This window comes from Perissodus microlepis, chromosome 23 (genome assembly GCF_051167445.1).
Source record: "Perissodus microlepis isolate ML-2025 ecotype Zambia chromosome 23, ASM5116744v1, whole genome shotgun sequence".
NCBI classification, from domain to species: domain Eukaryota; kingdom Metazoa; phylum Chordata; class Actinopteri; order Cichliformes; family Cichlidae; genus Perissodus; species Perissodus microlepis.
In genome coordinates, this window is record NC_140482.1 from 30,823,564 (window position 1) to 30,848,812 (window position 25,249).

General features: G+C 37.7%; 1 protein-coding gene across 1 annotated transcript in view; it reads left to right on the top strand.

The window, feature by feature from the left end:
- Positions 1–25,249, top strand: part of gabrg3 (gamma-aminobutyric acid type A receptor subunit gamma3) — a 76,235-nt gene that overhangs the window by 10,814 nt on the left and 40,172 nt on the right. The window contains exon 3 of the mRNA XM_084922300.1: positions 9,898–9,965. Coding sequence (XP_084778426.1) covers positions 9,898–9,965 — 68 coding nt within the window. The remainder of the gene's footprint in view (positions 1–9,897; positions 9,966–25,249) is intronic.

A 25,249-nucleotide genomic window follows, 5' to 3' on the forward strand; every position in this document is an offset into this window, starting at 1 on the left:
TAGCCCTCTAATGAACTTTAAATGTTTTCTTTCATTAATGTGCACAAAAGGTTTAAAGCTAACAACTACAGTAAAATAAGAGGCTTTCAAATGACAAAAGAGGAAGAAGTACAAAAGAAATGTGCAGCTTCAAGTGGAGCCCATTCACACAGAAAAATGACGGAGACATTTGTTTAGACATTTGTTACCTAGTAACTATTTTGGCTCCTGTCAGGATGCGTCAGACTCAGCTTTGAAAGCAGTGACAGTGATTGATTGATCCAGTTTACACATTGTACGTTTGGTTCACTCGAATACATCACGAGTATTTGTCTCAGTGTCTGGGAAGAAGAGAAAGCCTCCTTTGTATAATGTGGGAGATGAGCGGGGCAGTCTGTCACAATCAAGTCAACCGGTTATTGTTACTGTTGTTTGTGGATTTAGACTTAAACATCTTTATTTATACTGCTTAAAGGATTTTTGTGCAATTAGGTTGGAAGTTTGATCATGATCCAAGGAACAGATAACTGTATTAAACCGTCATCATTTCTAACCATAACATAAGGTTGAAAACATCCTAGAATTCAAGTTTAGATTTTTCTGTCAGGGTGATTCATGTGGCCATTTATAAAGAGCCTTATAGTATTACTACAGTAACTGCAATGTGCACCAGTAAGCCACAATATTAAAACCATTTGCTTGACCGATAGGGGAATATACTCAGGACTTGTGCAGGTGCCATGTGGTCTCTGCCTCGGGGGCCATGACAGCAGATCTTTTAGGTCCTGTGGGTTGCAGCACAGTTGGTGTTCAAAATGCTGAGGAGGGTTGTCATGAACCACAGTGCATGCACACAAGTGGGATCCAAGAGCAGACTCAATACGCATTAGGCGTATTGAGTCTGTGTGGGATGGCCTGGTGGCCATCCCACACACTCCTCAGACACAAGGCCACGGACCATGACAAGGGTGGTACATGTCAAAACAACCTACTCACCAGGACCCAAGGTTTCAGAGCAGAACTTTGCACTTTAACAAGATCATTAATATGCATAACTTCAAAGTCAGTGGTTTTATTGTTTCAATTTAAATCAGGGGCTCTGTCGAAATACATTTAACGGTCACAATCTGTGATGCACTCTTTATACGTGCAACAAGAGACAGCTGAAAAGTGCTAAAAGCACTAAGGTGTGAGTACAACTCTTAGATTGAAGTTGGCCTTGATTGCAGCTGTGTTGCAGTTATTTTCCCACACTTTCATTAAAGGGCCCTCCTTAAACTGGCTCTGGTGTCTACTTACTGGGTGACAGATGATCAGCTGTGGTACAGCTAGCCCAAAGGGGGTGATCTGTTCTGCTTTTTGAATATTTCAGAGCCCTTGGCATTTCTTCTTGCAATGAGCTCAGACAGTGAGAGTAGAAGTCTTTATGCCATCAGTCCTTATGCTGTGGCTTAGAGTATGCAGACGCCAACCGAGAGGCTGGGACTATCCCATGTGTGGTTATGTCATCGGGATTTCCTGCTAGCTCATGTGATTAACAACCAGACTAAAATATGCAGCAGTGGATAGTAGCTACTCCAACTATGGGGAAGGACAAGAAAAAAATTATAATAATAATTTTTAAATGATTTTTCTAAAGCTTGAGATACTTAATAAATTATGTAGTCACGTGTGTGAGGTATCTAGTCAAAAAGATTGGTTGGTAAAAATGTTTCTTGGTAATAGTCAGAATTTGAACTAGTTTTTTTGGTCAGTTAGTTTTGAAGTTATTTAGTCTCAGTTCTGAAATCATAAGTCAAAATTATGACTTACTGAAGCAGGATTATAGAACAGTTATTCAAACATTTGATTTGACAAAATAATCAGATTGTAAGAGAAGTAAATGAGTTGTTAAAGCAGGTTTAAGTAAATGCACTGTGAAGATCTTTTTTTTTTTAACTTAACATTTCAATCAAAGTTTCTTTGTCTGATAAATGAAAGGATTATAAACACAAGTAATAATGTTGTGGTACGAGGACTAGTAGAAAAACTATATTTCATGTTACATTGTGACTTAGATTGAAAAGAGATACTCAAAACTATGATTAATTTTAAAATTAAACATTTGAGTTATTTCACAATTTTAAAATGACAGAAAATTAAGACAGACACATTTTTCACTTGAGATTATATGATATAACATTTTGTTTAACTGCAGAATTATTATTTTAATTGCAAGATAAAATGTTAATAACTAGATCAAAATCATAATGTAGTATCCAGTGTTCTTATATTCACCAAGTCTATAGTTAAATACGGGTCATTTTTATGTAGTCAAACTTTTTCAGTTTTATATACTTTATGGTAGGTTTATGCATTATGAGTCTTTATAATTATAGTATAATTATGATAACACTTTACCATCACTGTGTAGATCAGAATCCAACTGAATTACAAATAAAGAAACACAATAATTACCAAGATTAGAAAAAACTGATGTGAATTTTGCAATATATGTATTTAAAAAGTTTAACAAATGTATTGTAATGATATTAATGTGACAACACATAAACTAATTAGACTTGAAAATCTCATAATATGAAGAACTGTATTAAAACAGCTCTAAACAAAGCGAGCACAACAGCAAACTGGAACCACCAGATAACAAAAGAGTCAAGAAACAACTCAAACATAAAATATACTTAATCTCAAAAGGAAACTAAAACTCAGAAAACTAAAAACCATTTCTCAAAGACCTGGGAACCATGGCACTTACTTCTTGCTCTATACCTTTTTGTGATAAGTCCTGAGAAATTACTGAAAAACAGAAGGTAGCCACTCAATAGAGGATTTGGTGGGTAGAGCCAAATTCCCTCAGAATAACACAGGAGGTCAGAAGAACTGATCAGTTTGACTATTTAAATAAACTCGGATGGTTACGAATGTTACATCCAGTGAAAGCAAAGATAATGAAAATGCATTTTCAGTGCTGTTTGTCATCGTTTGACCGTTCATGGAGACTAAAGCAGCAAAAGATAAAGAGAGGTGAGAAGTAACATGGACTTATAGATGAGTACCGTCCTGGCATTCCTTTGTCTTTTATTTTATTCAAATCCGTTCTCTTTGAATAGAGCTGACAGCCGAGCGCGGCCTGACAAGGACATTTCTAATTTTGTTTTACCACAGAAAGGCAAATATGCAGCTATGGTGACACGTTTTTGTTTGCCGTAAATATCACTGTCGGTGTGTCAAACACAGAGACGAGGTTGCAGTTTGTCTTCGCTCATGTACAGACAGGGCCAGGCTCCAGTGCAAACCTGAAGCAAGATTAGCTAATGTCTCTATAGACCTGTTCATCATGCTCTGCCCACTCTAATGGCAAATAAATCTCACAACAGGCTTCCCTGTCCCGCTCATTGGAGGAGCGTATAAATGTCTCCAAGTGCCCGTTCACCAGTGCACAGCTGATCGCACACTTTTTAATGTGTTGGTATTTGATCTGAACAGTACAACATATTTAACGGGACCACAGATAGTATTCTCTGATGGCTGCATAGATAAATAACCTACACACTAATGCTAATTAATTTCTAGTTCATGCCATCTCTTTCCCTAAAGTTAATGAGCTGTCTCCATTTACTGAATGACTAGTCACAGCCTAACTGTTGCTAAGTGGTACTGTATGCAGGTGCTGAATTACAGCCTGCCACCCAATTATACTGTACATAATGAAGAAAGTAATGTAATGCAGCTTCACTGCCAAAGATACACATCTTCAATGAGACATAATTAAATACTGAACTAGATTTTGTTTGTAGTCTCTTACAGCCCACTCAGTTCGGTCTATTCTTGCTGGAGTGGAAGACAAGAAAAACTTTCCATTTACGCTCAATTCTGTGTGTATAATGATATGAGTGGCAGACTTTGTGAATGTCTCTTATTTCAAAACTGTGGTTTCTTCATTTCTGGGAGAACTAGCCATTTCTTGATAAGGCAAGACTGACAGACTTGTCGCTTGTGCCTACTGGTTATGCAAAATCAGAAAAATTGCCAGAAGAATCTCTGCCGATGAGTCGTGACGCAAGGTTTTAGAATTGGAAAATTTTAAGTTGTTCAAATGCTAATTCACCTGTTTGTGTCATGATATGCAAGGATAGATTGTGTGAAGAGAAAGAGGTGGACCCAAATGCAGACAACGGAGAGGTGGAAGCCTTTATTGTTGGCTGCACAAAATACTACAAGACAAAAGGCAAGAGGAGACTGAGATAACTAATAAAAACATAAACTGCAGAAAGCTAAACACAGAAAACCAATACTTGATAACCTGAGACCTGGATGGAACCTTTGACTTGGAAAACACAAGACAAGACAGCTGATATGACGAGACAAAGGGGAAACTCAAAACACGGGACGCGAGACTGTTAAAGTAAAACAGGAACCAAGAGATGTGCACAAAAATGCAGACTTGACATTGTGACATGAGGAAGAGACACAACTGGGAAACAGATGAATAAACATAAAGACAGAACCAAACCTACACTGGAGACATGACCCACTAAACATGGGAGGCACAGGAACAAAACCTAAGAACTAGAAATCACCAAAATACAACCAGAAACTAACTGAAATGACGCATATTAATAATCAAAAAACACAAACAGACTCCGCACCGTGACAGTTTGTATCGCCCGCTGTTAATAAATGTCACTTTACCCCATAAAATACACTTTGCATGCTATTAGAGGAAATTGTTTTTTTTTTATTATTATTATTATTTGGTGTGTATCTCAAAGGAGATATTTATAATTTTAGGGTTGAAAGGTACAAAAACAGTAGAAGATCAAAACTAACCATCATCTTAACTTGCAAATGACTGAGCAGGCCCATTTATGACCTGTTATTTTATTTGCCATTAGAATATTTTAAATTTCATAACTATTTCCTGCCATGAATTTGTGAATATATTTCTTTTCATGCAGGAATTGGCCTGCTAGTCTGGCTAATGGTTTCCAGGATTATGGAAAATTGCCTGAAAATAGTAGTTTGTTTTTTTTTAAACACTAGAATCTTTGATTTGGTTGTAATTTGGTGGTAATTATTCCATAATTAGGCATCTCGTTTTGGCTCGTTTTTGTAGTCGCACAAGGGAAAATAGCGGCACGACCAAAATTGTGATGGTGTGCATTGCCTTTGAAATGGTTATTCCAAAGACATGCATCTCTGATCACACATAGTTTTATCAAAGTTTTAAAATAAGTCTAAGTATGACATTTACAAGGTCACCTACAATTATCCAGCCTGTAGTTCATGTTCAGATTTTTCTGGATGATACACTTACTTTTAAAAACATATTAAAAGACAATTAAAGCTGAAAATAGGATATTTTGTATAGAAACAGATCTCAATTCGCTAGGATGGTGAACCCCAGCAAATCGAAGAGAGTATGTATTGCATGTCTGTCAGTTACAAAGCTCTGCTGCAATGATTGCCACCTTACCGCCGCTCCTTGATTGAATTTAAACAAAGAACTTACAGATCGGAAATTTTAAGGTCAGCTGTGATTCTTTTTTAAAACGAACTTACATTGAGCTACAAAAACTATGAAGCTGCATCTCCTTCACTGAAACATTTCAGAGGGTTGTATTTGTAAATCTGCAAAAGCTCTGGTACATGTTCTTTTTCATTTTTGTGTATAATGTGTCCTTTTTATTATGTAGCTGATTGTCTCAATTTTTATGTTTTCTTCTTTTATTTTTTTTATTTTTGTTAACCCATTTTACACTGATCTATGAATCATTCAAGCATAAAAAAGGCGCCTAAACTCAAGGAATGAAACACTGTTAATCTCACATAACATAACAAACAAGTAAGAACCAATTCTAAAAATGTACCTTTAGGGACTTTGTTACAAGCAGTATGTCACAAAAAATAGTTTTCTAATTTCTTTAGCTGAATCATTGAAAAATGCCAAAGATAATACAGCTCGACAGGCATAAAACAGATTTTTTTTGTACTAACAAGGTGATTCTCAAAGAGCTATTAGCTCAAAACTTGGCCTGTCTCAGCATGGTGTGCAGCGTGTCCTTTAAAAATAAATAAAGAAACTGGACAAGTAGAGGACAAAAGCAGAAGTAGCAGGCCTAAAAAATTATCTACAGCAGATGAACAGTATCTGAAAGTCATGTCCTTAAGAAATAGGAAAGATAACAGCAGAGACCTGACACAGGAGCTGAGACAAGCATTTGGACCTTCAGTTGATCTGAAGACATCGGCTGTCAACGAGTCATTCTTAGGGAAACAGGGAAAAAAGGCTGTGGTGTGCCAAGTTACACAAGAACTGGACTGAAATCAGTGACAACAGGTTTGATGAAGTGAAGAATCCAAATGTGGAATTTATGGTTCAGACAGCTCCGGCTGTGTGAAGAGTAAAAGTGGTCAGAGAGTAAGCACAGTATTGAATCTTTCATACATTACAAATATTAGAAGCACAAACAGAGAACCAATATTCTTTTATAAAATATTACAATCATTTTAGTTGCTAAATGGCTCGAGACATTTGAGGGTTTAATTTGTAATCAAAATGCTCACTTGCCCTTTGAAAACCTCGACCTCCACATACTTTTCATTGCACAGTATGACATCACAGTACTTCCTGTTGAACTTTTTAGGTCAGTGATTCATGCTGATCCATTTAAGCATAAGAAAAGCACAGTTACACAGCAGTATACCTTTATATAATGATAGATGTACTATGACTCATGTGTGCAATCAAAAGAAGGGGAAATTTTGGGGTCACTTTAAGTCATTGTTTTTCTGCTTGTTTGACCCTTGTCTCCATCTCTGTTGACTGTTATAAAATACTGAGAGTGTGACTCTTCCTTATTTGAAGACTGACCTCGTGAGTTTTTTGTTTTGAAAAAGAAAATTCACCAGTGTTTCTCGTGTATGCGCTCTGTTCAGGAGCGATTAGCACAGGTGAGGAAACGAGCGGCACGAGTGTGTTGCTGCCCAACTATCAGGGTTAATTGTGTCCAATTACTTTGTTGCCTGGGCGGTCGCTCTGCTGCCCGCACGTATCCTGTTGCAGTCACTGACATTATCATCTGGCAGCTTCCACACACTTCACCTGTAGGAGTGTGTGGAAGTATTTGCAGCCTGACCTATGTGGTGGTGGTGTTAAAAAAAAGTTATGATGAGAGGTTTTGGACAAATATTCCAGATATTTTTACATTTTACCTCGGATCAATTTAGTTTGCTCACCAGGTGTTGTGCCATTATGAATATAGTGGTCTTGAAAAGCCGCCTCAGCGGGAGCTCTCCAGAAATGTTCTCTCATGTGCCATCTGTTAGCATGTGAAGCGAATGCTGGAAGGGAGACTGGCAGGTGTAAAAAATTCTCGCTGTGCATTTAATTGGCTGAGACATGAAGACTCTAAAGACAGGTAATGTAAAATGATGGAAGAGCTCTTTGCTATGCAAATGTGAACACTCGTGGCAGCAGTGTGTCACAGCTGTCACTTAGCTGTTAAAGCTTGAGGTTTAAATGACACTTTTACACCTGTCCATGAAATGACCGAGAGCAGCAGAGGCGGGGAAAGCCAGGGGTGTCCCTCCATGAATAAGGCAGGCTGGTGTAAATTAATTAAAGAAAAGAAGAAAGGAAGTCCCTTTAAGTTGTTGTGTTTGGAATGTGTGTATCGATGTATAGTGATGCTGGTTGCAAAAAAATGAAGACTGAGGCAACTTCCTGGTGTGAAAATTGTTGGCTCAGTGTGTTACAGCTATAATTACCAGATTGTACAGATGCAGCCAATCTCCTCTTATTTGAAAGCCTAGCATATATTTAGTAAGTTATCAGTTACTGTATACATATCACTTAATACGAGCCCTTCTAGCTGGCTTGGTGGATCCATAGATCAATTAAATATTAGACTGAATGTAAATTTTGGAAAACAAGACGCAAAAACAAACACCACCCACTGAACACTGGACGTGGGATAGACGTGCATTGGGTTCATCAGTCCATGACCAATTCTGGACATCTATACAATGTCCAAACTAGGTCCACAAATTGGACGTCCAAGCATGACCCAACTTGGAGGTCAATATGATGTTCAACATTTGAACTTTGGACTGGGTAGTTTTTTGTGGTTTATTTATTTAAATTAATCAACTTATTTGTTTTTAACCAGGTCAAACTGTAATTTATTAAAATGTGTTGAAATAAGTTTAAAAGAATGTTTGCATTACATATGATTCATTTTTTACAATTATCCTGTTTTATTGTGAAGAATGAATGAAGATTGTGGTTGTGATCAGTAGCTAGACTGAGAGAAGTTGCGACAAAAAGTATGAGAGTTAGTCCAGTTCATACACAAACACTTGCACAATCTGCTAGATAGTCTTTGTCGATATAGCCATTTTGCAAACTTCCTGTGAGAAGCTGGGGACATTTCTGCTCCAAATTCACCGTGCAGCTGCTCACTTTTGTTTTAGCATCAAGAGCCCGCACCAACCATCCACTGATTATGGACCATCACTCTGCATTCCTTTACACATAACTGTTTCCCATGTTTCCAGAGGGTGGGGAACAGGTCCTCCACCCTCTGGAAACATGGGACTAAAGAGCCCCTAGAAGCAGTATAAAAGTGCCATCTAAAATGAGCCTAAGTTTGACATTGAAATAATTTCTGTCATTAATCCAACATCTCTTTGCACAGTGGGTGGACGTTTTAAGCTTTGTTTACATATAGTGTATACTCTTTGCAGGCCACAGTCACTGACATGGTGTGGTTACATAGATAACCCTCATCATGTGTCATATTAATCATATTATATAATATTATATTAATGATTTCCTTAAGTTGAGAAACATTTTATGTTACCTGTGAATTAAGGTCACCACAATCACTGCCAAGTCTTTTAAGCCTATTTTCCATTAGTACCTACTATTTTTTGAAGCCATTTTCCCCATTGCCGGGTTTCAAAAATGGCGGCTTTGATTTTCATGAAGGAGACACTCTCATGACTCATTAAGTGATGCTACTGACCAGCCAATCGGTGGCATGCAGTCTGACAACGCCACATTTTAGTACCTGTTCAGATCGCTTGGAACTAAAAAAGTACCTGGCACCAGGTATTATGACCTAATGGAAAAACCTGAAAACTGTGGTGAACCGTGTCGAGTCCATCCAAGTAGGTCACTGGTATATAAACAGCAACCAACTGTGTTCAGGAATATTGTGAAGGTAAAACTGTGTGACGTGTCTCCTCAAGTCTGTGGTTAAATAATTATATTATGCTGTGATTAGATTAGTAGCTTACAAACTAACCGTTTTGCTCTGTTAGCTTCTTGCTACCTGTGCTGATTTCTCCTGCTGATGACCTCATGTCAGATTTTGGCATTTTTAATTTGTTTTGTCATTTACTACCTTCAGATGATATAAAAACATCAGTCCACATCCACTGGTCCAGTCAGAGATGGAGGCTCCAATGGTTTATCACTTAATTGCATTTAGCTGGTGTCTCGGGTGTAATTCAGCTCACGATTAGCTGGCGAGGGTGAAAACCTGCAGGGAAAAGTGGGACCAAGACCCAGCGGACTACTTCTGATTTTCCTCTGATATTCTACATGGAGTTGTCATTAGTGATGTCTTTGTCTGAAATTAAAGTGTAATTCTGCGCTGCACTGTGGTGCAGTCTGTGGCCCGTTGGTGAAAACGCAGCATGATTGCTGCATTAAAGATTTTTAACAACCAGAACTTCCAGAGGGTTGCTTCTCTCAGCAGCTGCTCATTCTTTAAATAATTCTGAACAGTAAATTTTCATTAATGCATCTTCGCTCTGCTTCTCTTTGATTTACAAAGAGGCAGGTATGGTTTTTAAATGTCTCAATCAGCACTGATTTTCTTTCCCCTTTTTCTTCCGTTTCCCCTGCAGTTAAACCAACTGTCATTGACGTTGATATATACGTGAACAGTATTGGGCCAGTTTCTTCAATAAATATGGTAAGTCAGACCTTTTACCATTAATCTACATGAAATTATATGTACATGTGGGTTTATGAGGAATACACAGTGCACAGGTTGAAAGGTGAGAGTGTCTCAGCAGCAGCAGCAGCCGATTCAAACTTTTGGATGTCAGCGACTGAACTAATTCAGAACAGTTTACCTGTCTGTGTGCAGATAAAGATATTTTAGGTCCATCCTAACACAAATATGTTTACCTGTTTTTGGTATTCACCATTTATAAGATAATTTCACTGGAACAGCTTATACAACATGGCCAAAATTCATTATGAATTTTGAATGATATTAATATTTATCTCTGAGAGTTTTTTTTTCTTCTCCTAATGGATCTGTCGGGCATAATAGAGAGTGGATATTCCTAATATGGTCATCTCGGGGCATGGCAGTGCTGCAAGTACATAAGCTCCAGTCACCTGCTGGTTTGCAGGAGACAGCCAATCAGATAAAAGCTGCCTTAAAGGGAGACAGCTTGTTTCAGACACCGAGTCCCTGATAAAGTAAATGAGGATTATTTTGAGCTGTGGATCATACAAAGCTGTATTATCTTTAATCTTAAAGCATCACCACATCATTTATCTGTCAAATCTGTTTCCATAACTTATTATTTAGCAGTTACTTACTTAACAGTTATTTACTAACTGTTATCTTTTCAAGCAGCAACATGAATATATGTAACTTTCCACTTTGATGTTTTTAATGTACAAACATATCTAATCAGTATATAATAGTATTTTAGCATTTAGTGCAGTATTTAGCACTTTTTTCCTCTCTGTGGTGCAGTATAAGGGTTATATTTTATTTTAACATGTTGGCTTTAAAATTTAATCTGACATTTATTCCAAAACTTGCATATATGGCATAAATAAATGTAACACTTCTTATAGTTTAAATTCTCTCCTTACATTTCTGCATGTATTATGCGCAGCATAATTCTGCTTAAAGCATAGCCTTGTTCGTTATCTTTTATGTTTCCTCCAATCCTCAATATAAAAGAAGAAAAGAAAGAAAAAGTACAAGGACAACATACAAATATCACAAGAAATCAGCACAGAAAAATGAAAATGAAATAAATAAATAAAACCTCATCTCCCAAAAGTTGAGGAGCCTGCAGCATGAGAGGCTTAAATGCTGTCAAATCAGAGGGATGAGATCAGTTTGGATGTAGGAAGAGGAGGAAAGCATACAAATTGCTAAGAGAGGTGAGAGATGGGCACTTTTAACACACTTAGAGTGTATGTGAAGAATGAGGGAGGGGCTTCTGAAGAAGATGGAGAGAGGACTGATGGTCTGATGAGCTGAGGGATGAGAGTTGCTTAGTTCAAAAAGGAAGAACTGCTGAGCCAAACAGAAAACAGGATCATTTCTGTTTGTGTGGCATTAAGTCTGTAAAATAAGAGAAGTAAGTGAGGACAAAAGGTAAGGCCTGCAATGCTTCATCAGAAAATCCATCGTTTGGGTAATTGCTGTAGTTTTTTTCCAATGCCGGTGTGACATAGTATTACTGGTTTAGTCAGGTGTGTTAGGCTGTCTTTTCACAGATTGACACTGAAATAAGGAATTTTAGTTCTTCATCTTTGTTACTGTTCTTTAAGCAGCATTATAAAAACCTTGAGGAAAAAATTATTTAAATTGTGATGCTCACAAAGCATTCATGCAAGAGATTATATGTGGTTTGTAAACTTTCACAGCCCTGGTCTCAGAGCTTCTGCTTCCATTGTGCCATAATGGCCCCTTTAAAAATGTGTTGCCTCTATTTAGTCTTTTGGAGGCTCACCTCTTCGCCATATTTCCTCCTCTTTTGGTGTTTCAGTAGTCTGCTGCTCTTCAGTCCTGATTGTAAAAGGAATGCAGTCAGCACGTGCCAATCAATAAATCCATCCAAATCTCTCATTTTTGATAACATGATATGATTAACACATAAGCTTTATACACTGATTCAGCCAATTGTTTGAACACATTGGCATTTATGAGATTGCAGAAAAGCAAATTATCGATCTTCCTTTTGCTGCCTAAACAGTCATCAAAGTTTGCTATTTGATGCCAACACTACGGGTTGCCAGCTATAGGCTAATATTTAATACAGCAAAATATGTCAATCAATCAGCATTTTATTGATTTTTAATCCTGCTTCACAACCACATCACTTCCTTTTTTATTAACTTTTCCCCTTTTAATGTTGTATTAAGTGCTTTAACAATCAGTCTCCTTTTTATGCATTTACATGAGCTTTTGTCTATCTCTGACTTATTTCACACAAACTACTCTTTGCACTCTTGTTAAATCTAAATAAATATTGATTTATTTCATTAATAAAGAAGGGACAAGGAATATAACCCAGTAGATAAATATGGTCTTCTTTACGAGCACGGTTAGTTCCATTACACCTTAGATGAGCCTGGGGATATTTTGTGCCACTCCATTTTCTTTTTTTATTTTCATGCTGTTTTGGCTGTGCTGAATAAATATAGCTCATTTTTTCCAGGTGATTTGTTTGTTTGGTTTTTTTTTTCATTTTAGAATTGTTGCCTCAGTTCCTTAAATTGGCTTAAAATAGCTAAGCTATGCAAAAACGGCCAAATTTTATCCTAAAGCCCAAAAATGCCCCATTGAAAATCATCAATCATGATCCCACATTTATCTTGACATTAACTAATGCGTTCCTTTATGTTAGGATTTTATTTTGGACTACTTGCCTTCAATTTTTAATTTTTATATTTTCCACCTTTTACTGTTTAAAGCATGCACATTTCACACTTTTTCTATTTTCTGCAAGAGTGCCTTGCTACTAAAATGATAAGTGTGTGTGTGTGTGTGTGTGTGTGTGTGTGTGTGTGTGTGTGTGTGTGTGTGTGTGTGAGTGAGTGAGAGAGAGAGAGATGTTCACCTTCAAGTTTTTTCTCTTAGAAGGTGACGCTCGGGTTTATAAACTAATTCAATAACAGTAAATGATCAGTAACCTTTTAGAGCTTTAAAGATCTCTCAGCAGCAAGAACCAAAACAAAATATGACAGTGTTTTGCACTGCACCCATGGTTAAAGTATGGTCAGTAGTGCAAGAGCTGTCAGTTTGGAGATTGCAAGACTTTGCAGCACGCAGGAGGCTCTGGAAATGATTGTGCAAAATATTTGTGAAGGTGATGCCTCATCCTCCTCTGAGGACTGAAGCTGACATGGAGGAGGCCTCAGTGGTAGAAACAGACCATCTAGAATCCAACTCTGATTCATCTGAAGGTGAAAGTGGAGAGGAGTTGAAGCAGTGACAGGATGGACTTCTCCATCTCTATATTTTGGTCCTCCACAAAAACTACAACACTCTGCTACATGCCAGCAGGAAGAGGTTAAACCCGGGACCAACACACCATGCCACCAGCTATGCACTGCTGCTGATGGATGAAATCCTGCAGCAAATTGTGGCCATGACAAACCTGCTTGGGAAACACTCAGTGGCTTGTTGACACAGAGGAACCGCAGGTGCATTCCTATAAATACTATGTTTATGAAACTACTGTGATAGAACCATATCCAGTATTATGTCTCGGCTATAGCCTAAACCAGGCCCAGATGTACTCAAAGCTAAATGCTAGTGTTAGCTCGCTTCAGTTTTCTAAAACATGCATGTGTCTTTAGTTATTCTGGGTGGTTAAAACATCTCATGTGTAACATACATGTGTAAGCTGTTCCACCCATCCATTATCAACTTTTCTGCTGGCTGTCAGTTCAACAGTCTTCACACACCCACACACAGTTTTTCCAAAGTCTAATCAGCAAAATTAGGCAAAAACACCTCTGTGGTTGCACCATGGGTGAGCCGCGGGCTTTAACCTTGTCATCACTGTTGCCACTTGAGTGACTTTGTCACAGATGATGAATGTACAGACGCTTTTAGTCACTTTATTTCACCAAAAAAAAAAGAGGAAAGAAAAAAAGATTTCGCTGTAGCTGCAGACATCAGCTTTTTCCTCAAACCTGATACAGCTCTCGAGCTTTGCTGTTTGTGCAAACTGAAAGCTACTTTTTGTCACAGTGTCTGGAAGAGGAAAGTGCAGTGCTTGCACAGACCTGTGTGACCCAGAAGAAAAACAGGAAATACATTAGATCTGCTTGTGTTCAGATACAAACCAAATCCTCCTGTCAGAGGAGAATCATTGTGACATGCTTACTTGTTCCTGTATTGATCCATTTTGTCATGCTGAATGTTTCACTGTTGCTTTGATGTTCTGACTTCAGTAAATGAAAAGCAAGCCTTGCAGTTTATATTTGGGATATTTGAGACAGTGGGAGAAATATCTTTTGACCCTGTGCTTAATTTGTGAGTATGCTTAATTAACAAAGAAATGAACAGTTTCTAAAGTTTATGGTTCTTTCATTTTATTGGCGAGAGAAAGAATGTCAACCACAAATCCACAAAAATGTATTTCATAAAACTTAAAAATTCATTTACAAATAAATATTTGATTCTGAAACAAAATATGATTTATTACCTAGTGGAGAAACTCCTGTTGGTAAGCCTTTTCTTGTAGTTGGTCACCAGGGTTGCATACATCTTGGGAGAGAATTTGGCTCACTCCCCTTTACAGAAACTCTCTAAATCATTCAAGTTTCTTGGCTTCCGCTTGGCAACTGAGGTCTGGAGACTTGCTAGGCAACTCCATGACCTTAATTTACTTCTTCTTTAGCCACTCCTTTATAAATTTGGTGGTATGTTTTAGAGATGGCACGATACCACTTTTTTATGTCCGATACCGATACCGATATCATAAATTTGGATATCTGCCGATACCGATATGAATCCGGTATAGTGTTTTTTAATCAACAAAACTGTTTTTTTAAATATCTTGCTGCATTTTGTATAAGTTCATACTCAAGTTTAAAACAACAACTACACTAAAGCTATTCTGTTATACCTGTATGCAAAAAAAAAAAAATTTCATAGTTCAGCAATACTGATCAATCTAATAAACTTAAACCTACACCATCCTCCCTATTCTGATATTTTAAAGAGTACTTAGCGTAAATATTAAGCAACCTAACTAATAGGGTTCCAACTCCCAGCAACAACAAAAATAAATAAATAAAAAATAGGGAACCACCCCTCACGCTCCACCTCATGATGCTTAATCGACGTAATCAACCTTAATTTGATGCAGTGTGAAAAAAAATGCACAGAAATCAATTATTTTTCAAGAAATATTAAATAGATTCAACATCTTCCTTCAACAAAATTGCAGACTGCACAGATGGTACCTTCCCAAAGGAAAAAGTACTATAGCTTACTAGGGTATATATATTAGACTTAATAGTTACTATATACAGTAATGGACTTCTATTCATTTTACATCAAATTAAAACTTTGGGTGTCAGATAATTATTTATTAAAAGCTAGACATTTTAAATGAGAATAAGAAAGAAAAGTATGTCTTTGTGCTCCCCTTTTCCCTGTTAATGCCCTATCGGCCCCCCTGGCTAAACTTTGCTAGATCCGCCCCTGCAGTTACCAGCGTCAGCTACGTAGAAAAAGATCCTGGTGTAGAAAGTAATATTAAATAAATTCTAACAACAGCTTATCAAGTTTAAACGTGCTGCTGTTGTTTATCCACTGGTTTCCTCTTTCTGGTGCAAAGTGGGCCAAAAACAAACAAGAGAGACTGACTCGCGACAGAAAAGCCGATCAGCTGATCATTGATCAGTTTCATGATTGAAGTAGCAGCAAGAAGAGGCAGTCGCTCCATATATCGTTTGTTAAGCTTAACGCAGGAATGCTTTACAAACATTCAGAGATGGACTTACACACTTGCTTTACTTCTCTCGGGGATAACTTTGTCGGAGATGAAATGCCGGGTTGCTAGCGAAGCTCCAAATGCTATCCAGACCACCGACAGGTCCCCATGCCACAGCCGCTCTATCACGTGATGCATACTGCTCCGACGTGCTAACGTTCTGAGGCGAGTTACGGCGTGTTGCAAGTTTTGTGAGGTGCTTTCGTGATATTTAATGGATCGGATTACATTTTTTATTTTTCTCCAATATCCGATCCAGTAATTTAGGTCAGTATCGGACTGATACCGATACGTAATATCAGATCGGTCCATCTCTAGTATGTTTTGTGTGATTGTGATGAAGGCAAATCTATCCACAACCGATTTTCAGTCTTCTGGCTGAGTGAAGGAGGTTCTCGTCCAAGATTTTCCAGTACATGGCCCTGTCCATTGGTCTCCCCAATGCAGTGAAGACGCCCTGTTTCCTTATCAAACACAACAGCCCCAAAACTAATGTTTCCATTTCCTCCAAACACAGTGGGTCAAGTTGACGCCAAACAGCTTGAATTTCATTTTCTTTTGCGCCTTCTGGAGCAAGAGGCACTGCAGCATTTCATTCAATTACAGCATACTTTGTTACCAGCGATGTTCTTGGTGACTGCAGTCTCAACTGCTGTGTAGTGTTGGGCTGATCAACTGCCTTTTATCTTCACCCAATGAGGCAAGATCTTTGACAGAGTTGCAGACCGAGGGTAACTGATGGTTACGTTATTTGGAAATAGGAGAAATATAAAATGACCAACAGTTATCACCTTCTTGTCAATCTTCTTGCAGATGGTCTTGTAGCCCATGTGCAGGTCTGCAATCTTGTTCCTGACGTGAGGCAGTCTTTGGTCTGGTTCCAGGTGGCGGAGAAGTTTGAATGGAAGAAATTGATTCTATGGACAGGTGTCGTACATGCAGATAATGAAATGATCAGGAGCATCTATAATTAATTGACTGATTGAGAGCCAGAATTCTGACTGGGTTGTCGGAGATCAAATACTTTCTCTCAACTCAATGACATGCAAAAGTTGCATAAAATTTCTCAATTTTTATTTTTGGATCTTTGGATTCTTTGTAAGTGAGCAAATGCACAAATTTAGCAAGGGATCAAATAAGTATTTAATTTGTAAATATGTAATTTGTCCTTGAATCAGCTTTACTGCTTATAAAGTGCTCTATAGGCTGAAAAGCACCGTCTCTGCTGTGCAACCAGCTTACAGTATTGTAAATCGTATAGTCACAGAGCAGTTCATGTGGTCACATCAGTTGTCATACTTGTATTGGTTCTAATTACAATGCAACGTTTATTTCAGGGTGCCATGACTTCTCCAAGAGACAGGTGGTGATTAATTCCTTTCTCAAGAAACTCAGCAGACCGTTTTCACATGTCAAAGTGCAGTCAAAGACTTTTCTGCACACCTGTGGTGACATTTTTAACAATGGCCCGATTAGTGTTCATTTGTTCCCTTATACATTATGCCTAGTCCTGTGACGAAAAGCTGGCAGCGCCTACGTAGAACTCGTGAAGACAAAACAAAACCCTTTATTCTGAATCTCAAACATTCATACCGAGTGGCTAACGTTCTTCCATTCAAGCATAGTTTGTGCGTATCTGTATCTGCGTTCAGAGGTTTGCCAACCAAAGTCACTCCTGTCAAAGCAAGCAGCACAATTTTATTTCTTCACGCATGAATCCAGCAAGCAGAGATTAAAAGACATTGTCCAAGTTGTATAGGTTTGAACTTTATTATTATTTTTCCAGTTAATGCTTATTTTTATTCTTAAAATGAAGTCTATGAGAAATTAGTCAACCAGAATTTTACAAGAGGTCAATTTGGTCAATTTGAAAAACTGTCATTGAAGATTATTTATCTTACAACAATCCCTAAATTTGATCAATGTATTTCTATTTTAGAAAGACTTTATGCTTAATGCTAATTGGCATAAATGCTAAAATATCAGGTATTGTCATCATCTTGAACATAATGAGTTAACACTGAATACAGGTGAAATGTGTGGCATTATTTTCACACTAAAGTTTTATCTGAGAACACACTTAAATGTTTGTCTAACATTGATTAATAGTGTGCTTACTAAAAGCTTGTTCATGTTGCTGGTAAAAACAGCTTTTTGTAGGCTGTTTATTGAATCTGCTGAGGAAATAGTATACCTGATAAATTGCCTGTCTTCTAAACCTGTCAGAAGGAAGCGAGTCCTCAAAAGACAATATATTACATGTCATGTCCCAGCTGCTATGAAAAAGTGAGGACAGGACAAGGACTTCTACATGTAAGATTTAATTACAGTACCAAAAGTTCACCCTGTCTTGCAAACACAATGAAGTTCCACTTTGAACAACTTCATTTAAAAAGTGACTTGTAATAACTAAAGAAGAGACTCTTCAAACATGTACAACTGTGTCAGGAGATAAGGACTAAAATTCCACGTCCACTTTAAAGACAGAGTATTCAGATTCGACCCAAATCTTAAGAGAAATGAAAAGTTATTACATTTTTTATTATCATTATTCATTTTTTGTATGTATTCCGGCTATTATTAAAAGCTGAATGTAATGGCTAAACAAAGGTGCTGGAAATGAGTTTATACATATTCACTCCTGTGAAAAAGTTAATTATTGCCTGCTTCCTAATTTTAAATTTTGTTTGTTTTTTTTGCATATTTATCAAATTAAATGTTTCCGATTAAACAAATTTTGATATTAGACAAAGAAAACAAATATTAATACAAAATGTAGTTTTTAAATCATTTAATTAATTAGGGGGAAAACTGTGTGGAAAAATAATTGCTCACTCTTGTTAAATCATGAATTAACTGTGATTAACCCAGACCTGATTACTGCCTGACCTGTCGAATCAAAAAAAAAAATCACTTAAACGGAGGTTGCCTGACAAAGTGAAGTAGGCTAAAAGATCTCAAAAAGCAACATGTCGCCCCACAATCTAAAGAAACTGAATAACAGATCTTTGGAAAATCTTCTGTGACCTGATGAGAAAAAAGCTGAAGTTTCTGGAAGGTTTGAGTCTCGTCATATCATACAAGTAACAGCAGCAGTAAAAAGAACATCAGAATTCCCCTCTCTACCAGAAAATAGTGAAGGAAAAGGTCCTAAAAAGAAAAGCAAAACAAAAAACAAATGAAGGTTGTGAAGTAGCCTGGACTTAAATCAGACTGAGATACTTTGGCATGACCTTAAACAGGCTGTTCTGTCAGTGTTTTCAGTTTGGACTTTTGTCAGTATTTAGTTTCCATGTATGTTTCCTGTTTTGTTGTGTTAGCCTTTTGTCTGTGCGCATTACGCCAAGTTGTACTTCCATTGTCTCATTAGTTCGATTTAGTTCAGCTGTGTTCTTACCCGTTTCTAATCATTCTCATCATCCAGTGTATTTAAGCCCTCTGTTTCTCTCAGTTCCTTGTCTCATCATTGTTGGTTCCGCGTGTGTTTCCAGTCCAGTCCAGTCATTCAGTTTAGTGCAATCTGTCATGTTCTGTTCATTCTGTCTTCATAATAAACACCGTCCACATCCTCAATCAGCCTGCGAATCCTGCATTTGGGTCCCCTCTTCCCTCTCTCCACACACCGACGTGACATGGTCATGCTAAAAAAAAACAAAAACAAAAAAAAACCTCCAGTGTAGCTCAATTAAAACAATTCTGCAAAGGCAAAATTCCTGCATGTGAAAGACTCGTTGCTAGATATCACAAATACTTGATTGCAGTTCTTGCTGCCAAGGGTTGCACAACACATGCGTGTTTCTTTTTTTCACAGAGGAGTAGGCAGGCTTGGATAACCCACTTTTCCTTAATAAAATAAATGATTTTTAAAAAGACATTTTGTATTCACTCAGGTTATCTTTGTCTAATATTAAAATCTGTTTAATGAGAAATTAGAGGGAAGGTTAATGCTTTTCAGAGTACTGTATTATATTATATATACATATACACTAAAGAAAGGGTTTGTTTTGTTTTTTATTAAAAGGTGATCATATTATTTCTGAAAAGAAAACAAGTTACTGTTGTGTCTTCTTTACCTCACTGTGCTGTATTAAGATATAATGAGCTCCTAACTGCTCTCCTGAGCCTGGTGGGTGGAAATCACCAAGCAGCGCTAATCAGTTGACGAAAAGTACAGTTAGAATTGCTTTTATCCCCCAATGCCCACTACAGCAAGACTCAGCCATACCTCAAACAGAAACAAACTTTTATATTTAAAAAGTACAATTTCAATAATACCTCTGTGGTTTTCTACATGATCTAAATGCTGCTGAAATGAATTAAAGACAGCATGAGGAGAAAAGCTTTTGGGGCTTAAATTTTAAGAATTGAAGGCTTAATATTACAGAAAAACCACTGGCAGCTTGTTACCAGGACTTTGTCCTATAATTATAAGCAGACTTCTTTTCCATAAGTTGTTTATTTTAAACTGTTGATTTGCTCCTCCAGTTTTTTTGTCCATGTAATGGTCTTTCCATTAGTGAAAACTTTGTCAGAGGTAAACTGTAAAACTGACATGGTAATTTCCATGTGTTCCTAAGTGAAAGAGTGGATCAGACTGGACTTTTCAGGGCCATGTGTTTGACGCTCCTGGATTAGAATACCATACACCAATGTGTCATACACCTGGATCTCTCAAATGTTCCTCTTGTGCTGGTTTATGGTCATAGTTTAGTGTATTTGCATGTCAGTCCCAAAGAAATGTGCTTCTTGTGTAAGGTATTTAATGCAATAAAATCAGCATTTTATGAAGTGCATAAATCAAGATTATGAGGGGTAGGGTCTTTACAATATAAAGCGCCTTGAGGCAACTGCTGCAATTTTGTGCTCTATAAATATTTCATAGTTTATTATATAAACTTCAGTACATTGTATTTTCAGACTCATGTTAAGAACAACCATCATTACATTAACCAGCAGCCAGAATTAGTTCAGTCAGATCATCTAAACATTATGCACTTGTAAATTCTCCTTTGGGTTAGGGTTACCTTGTGATATATTTAATTAAAGTCAAGGAAAAGTTGGGAAATTAGGTTATATTATTTATTTATATATTTTCAACATTTGACAAAAACCCTGGGGTCTGGCTGGGCAGAGGAAAAGGAACAAAAGCATTAAGTAAAACCACAACAAGAGAAAACTAACAAGAAGTAACCAAAGACCAATAACAGTGAACATGTAGACCAATGCAGGCGAGCACAGACAACACAACACTGCACACAAAACCCAACAGAAAACACAGACCAGGACAGACCCCATGCCGAGTGTAAAACAATCAGGGTCATGTGGTTTAGAGAAAAGGTGTTGAAAAGGAAAGCATCTAAACGGGGACCGATTTCCAGTAAGCTGTTTAATTTGAAAATAGTGACAGTGAAGCACAGCAAGAAGGAGCTAATCAAAAAAAGCAAAGCTCTGAGACATGTTTTTGTTAGCAGTGAACAATATGCTTAATCAGAGAAGACCAAATCTTTGTAATCATAAAGTAGTTGTGTTAATACAGAACTTGCTGGGAATGCAGTGTCCAAGGAAGCCTCCTGTAAACAAGGAATTCCTGCCAAACAAAAGCCAACAATGCTTTTCTCACTCTGAGAGCTTCCCACTCACAAGCTGTTTGTTATACACTGGATGACCAGAGAAACACAGTGTTTATGCCAGCTCATTTCCTGCTGCAGAAAGAAGCTGCTGGCAGAGCTCCTCCAACATCCCTGCTCGTGTGGTTTTCTTTAGCTCCCACCACGACATTAATTTGTAATGTCCCTGCAGTTTGCAGTCACTGTAACTGTTTGGCTCACACCTGCTAGAATACAAAATGACCTTGATCATTTCTCATCCATGGTGTAAAAAACAGTTTTGTAACTGATGGTTTAACAGTTACAAAGTGTCTATTTGAACAAAGAGAATGTTGCATTTCTTATTTTTACTTTGTGGCTGAAGATTTGGGAAATGAAGTCATCAGCATGAGGATCAAATTATGAGGCTCTCGGTAACACAACATAGAACAGGTCTCTGGAATATTAATATTCTCCACGTGTGGTTCAGTCAGTATTTAATGAACTCAGAAATATATTTTCTGTTTTTAGCAGTGTTCATAATTTTCATGATACCTGTGCGTACAAAGGATCCTCTTTGTCTTGCCTACTGTTAACAGAAGCAAATTTTCCTAGTAGGAAGGAAGGATTCGGTGTGTTTTTGGTTTGTTCTCTTGCAGGGCAGATTGTCTGATAAAATCTGCAAAACCTGAGGTATCAGTTTCAGTGATGCAGTTATGTGGGAGAGTGTGAGCACCTCTGGGGATGTCACAGTGTGTTGTTTTTGGGAGTTAATGTACAGCCACTGTAGCAAAAGACATAAATAATCCTTGTTTTTTTTCTAATATATTTGTTCTTCACAGTTTATTTAAGTAATCTAAGAGTCAGCCACTACCTAGTAACCTTGCTTGGCAGTAGGGGTGGGCGATATAAACGATATACGATAGAAACAATATAAATTTGACCAACGATAGAGATTTTGACTATACCGCTCTATCGCGATAGCGCATGTTGATGATGTCATCAAGCTGCGCCTGTCTTGGTCGAAAGCATCGCAGCGGCTACAACCATTATCATCTGCAAATTATGCCGGGCGACAGTCATAGCAAAGAGATGAAGCACTTTTGAAATATGGGGAAAGCCAAAAACTGCGCTTTCTCCACTTCCGTAACATTGATTTATTAATGTTGAATTCTCTCGCAGCTGTTCTATTCCCATGTTGTTGCAGTATATTAATAACTAACCTCGTATTGTGGATGAATAATCTCAGTTGTTCTCCTGACTGAAGTTTGGCCCGTGTATAGCATCCTGCTATGCGATTGCATTTGTCCCTAACCGCCAGAATCCCTCACGTTAACTTTTATCGAGTGGAAAAAAATTTGGCATTCATCCTCCAGCTTCACTGTGCTAATGTTATGCTAACATAGCTATGTCGCTAGCAATCACGTAGCACAACATTATATACCAGGTAGTCCAACTTTAGTAACCCTGCAAACGCCACTGCTGTTTAGTTTCCTGTCTTCATTTATGTTTGAAGTGTAGCAGAGCTGTACGTTTTAATTAGTTTCAAAAATCTCTCAGTCAGAACATGGTATGAAATGTTTAGGTGGAAACTAGCGAGCTAACTTCCTGTTAACTTCTAACTCCGTTAAATTTAATAAATTCTGTTTTCATGGATGCATGGATGTTAAACTTAATGTTACACCTGCTAAAGCAGCAACGCTGATGATTTTATTAAAGATGAAAGAATTTAGACCATTCGTTTGACTTTGGGACCTGAAGATGACGGAGTTTTGGACCCAGATTACTCCGCGAAGCTCCTTACTACGGCAGCCGTAATACTCTGACAATCCATCCAAACATTTTTTAACAGATTTCTGCACACCAAAATCGGTTCGAGGTCAGTAAGCACAACCAGAATTCATACATAAGGCACACTCGATTTTTGAGAAAATTAAAGGATTTCAAGTGTGCCTTATAGTGTGGAAAATACGTTATACAGAAGAAAAGAATATATCGCGATATATATCGTTACCGCACGTGCTTCAAATTATATCGCGATATGGATTTTAGGCCATATCGCTCAGCCCTACTTGGCAGGTATTTTCAGCTTCTGTTAGAGTTTTTCCAGGTCTCGTTCTGGCCCAGTGATGTGACTCTGTCCTTGACAATACTGTATTTCAGAAAGTGCCTTCCATCCATACTTTTAGTTTTTTTTTTTTCTCCCCTGAAAGAAACTTCAACTAACAGCACAAGAATCAAGGTTTGAGAAAACCTTTTATTGGCATATATTCAATTTCTTTAATGACCCTGAAGCCATTCGGACACACAGCATTGCTAACTCCATCAGTCTGCTACTCAGTCTTTTGTTAATATTTCTCATTCCGCTTTAACAGCTTTAGTAAAATATTCTTTTAGCACTAACAGTCATAATGTCTAACATGCATTCAAATTTGTGCAATGATAGAAGTTGTGTATAAAATAATGTCTCTCTCTCTCTCTCTCTCTACATCATCTGATTGGTCATAAACAGAAGGTCTGAACAGCTCAGACATCTTCACACAGATTTGGCAGTAGAAAAAAAAGTTGAGCTGTCTGCAACCTGAGCTTTAGTCTCTTAGGAATTATGTGTTCATACAGTGACCTCATCATTGATCATTTGTGTGGTGTCAACAACTACCTTATTTAAGAGGAAGTAACAAAAATACTGGCAGCCACCATTGCTACTCAACAGAAAAGGTCAAAAAAAGCAGAACTGGTCTACCTTTTTCTCTTTTCTCTGGTTTTAGTCCAAGTTTCAGGGACGAGTCACATGTTGGCAGGTTGTAGTTTCATGCAGGAATACCAAAGGAATGCATGCGCTGGGATGCAGTCTCAGAATTATCAGCTGTAGCTGGGCAGTTGATGAAATTAAAAATCTTAATTCATTACCAGTGTCACCTGTATCTGATAAGTTCTCTGCTAACTGGATATGCTGGCCATTATTATCAGTAATGTTCAGAGGACTTAAGGCTGTTGAGTGTTAGCAGAAGGTTTGAAATATATTGTTTTTAATCGGCTGAAGCAGACTAAAAGACAGAAACACCGGATAGCTTTTTTGTGGGCTGATAAAGTTAACTCAACTCTGAAACATGAATGATAACCAAAATAAACCACAACAACCATTGTTTGCGTGGTTTAGCGATCCATGCTAACACCATCCTCAGTCCATTTACGTTCAGCAGACTCTTTCAGTTGGAGAAAAAAAAAAACTGAGTGAGGCAGAAACAGGTTTACATACCACGTCAATGTGTTGAGGTTGACCCAAATGCAGATGACACACAGGAATGAACTCGTGATGTTTGCTGAAAACCTGATAAACAAAAGTCACATGAGAAACTACACTTCAAGTTAAAATGATGACAGAGACAGGGAACACGTCAAGAAAACACCACAAGAAATGGCAAAGATCTGGTGAAAACCAGATAACCCAGAACAGTATGAGCAGTCAGTTTTATCACATGCTTTCAGTGCCCTGAATCTAAACTGTGAATCTAAGTGTGAATTATTTGGTTTTCAGCCTTCACCTACTGTATCAGTGCACTTTGAGCTCTAGGCCCTACCACATGGATGATAAAGTTTGCCTCCTTCTTACATGTAACCTTTTGCTGCCTTTAATAAGTACAAGAAGAAAACCCTTAGCCGGGAAGGAGAGTGCCAAGATGACTCAAAGCAGAGGACAGATACAGTATGTACTAAGTGCCTTTTTCTGCATAATCATTAAGTGCCAGCTTCACACTGCAGGGCTGAAGCTGTACACTTTGCCCTAGTTTATCGTTCTTGGTGCAGTGACCTGCGCTGAACTTACGAATTGGAAATTAACAATACAACTCTAAAAGGCTACAGATTTTAGCAGGACGATGTTTAGTCAGGCAGGTAATTGC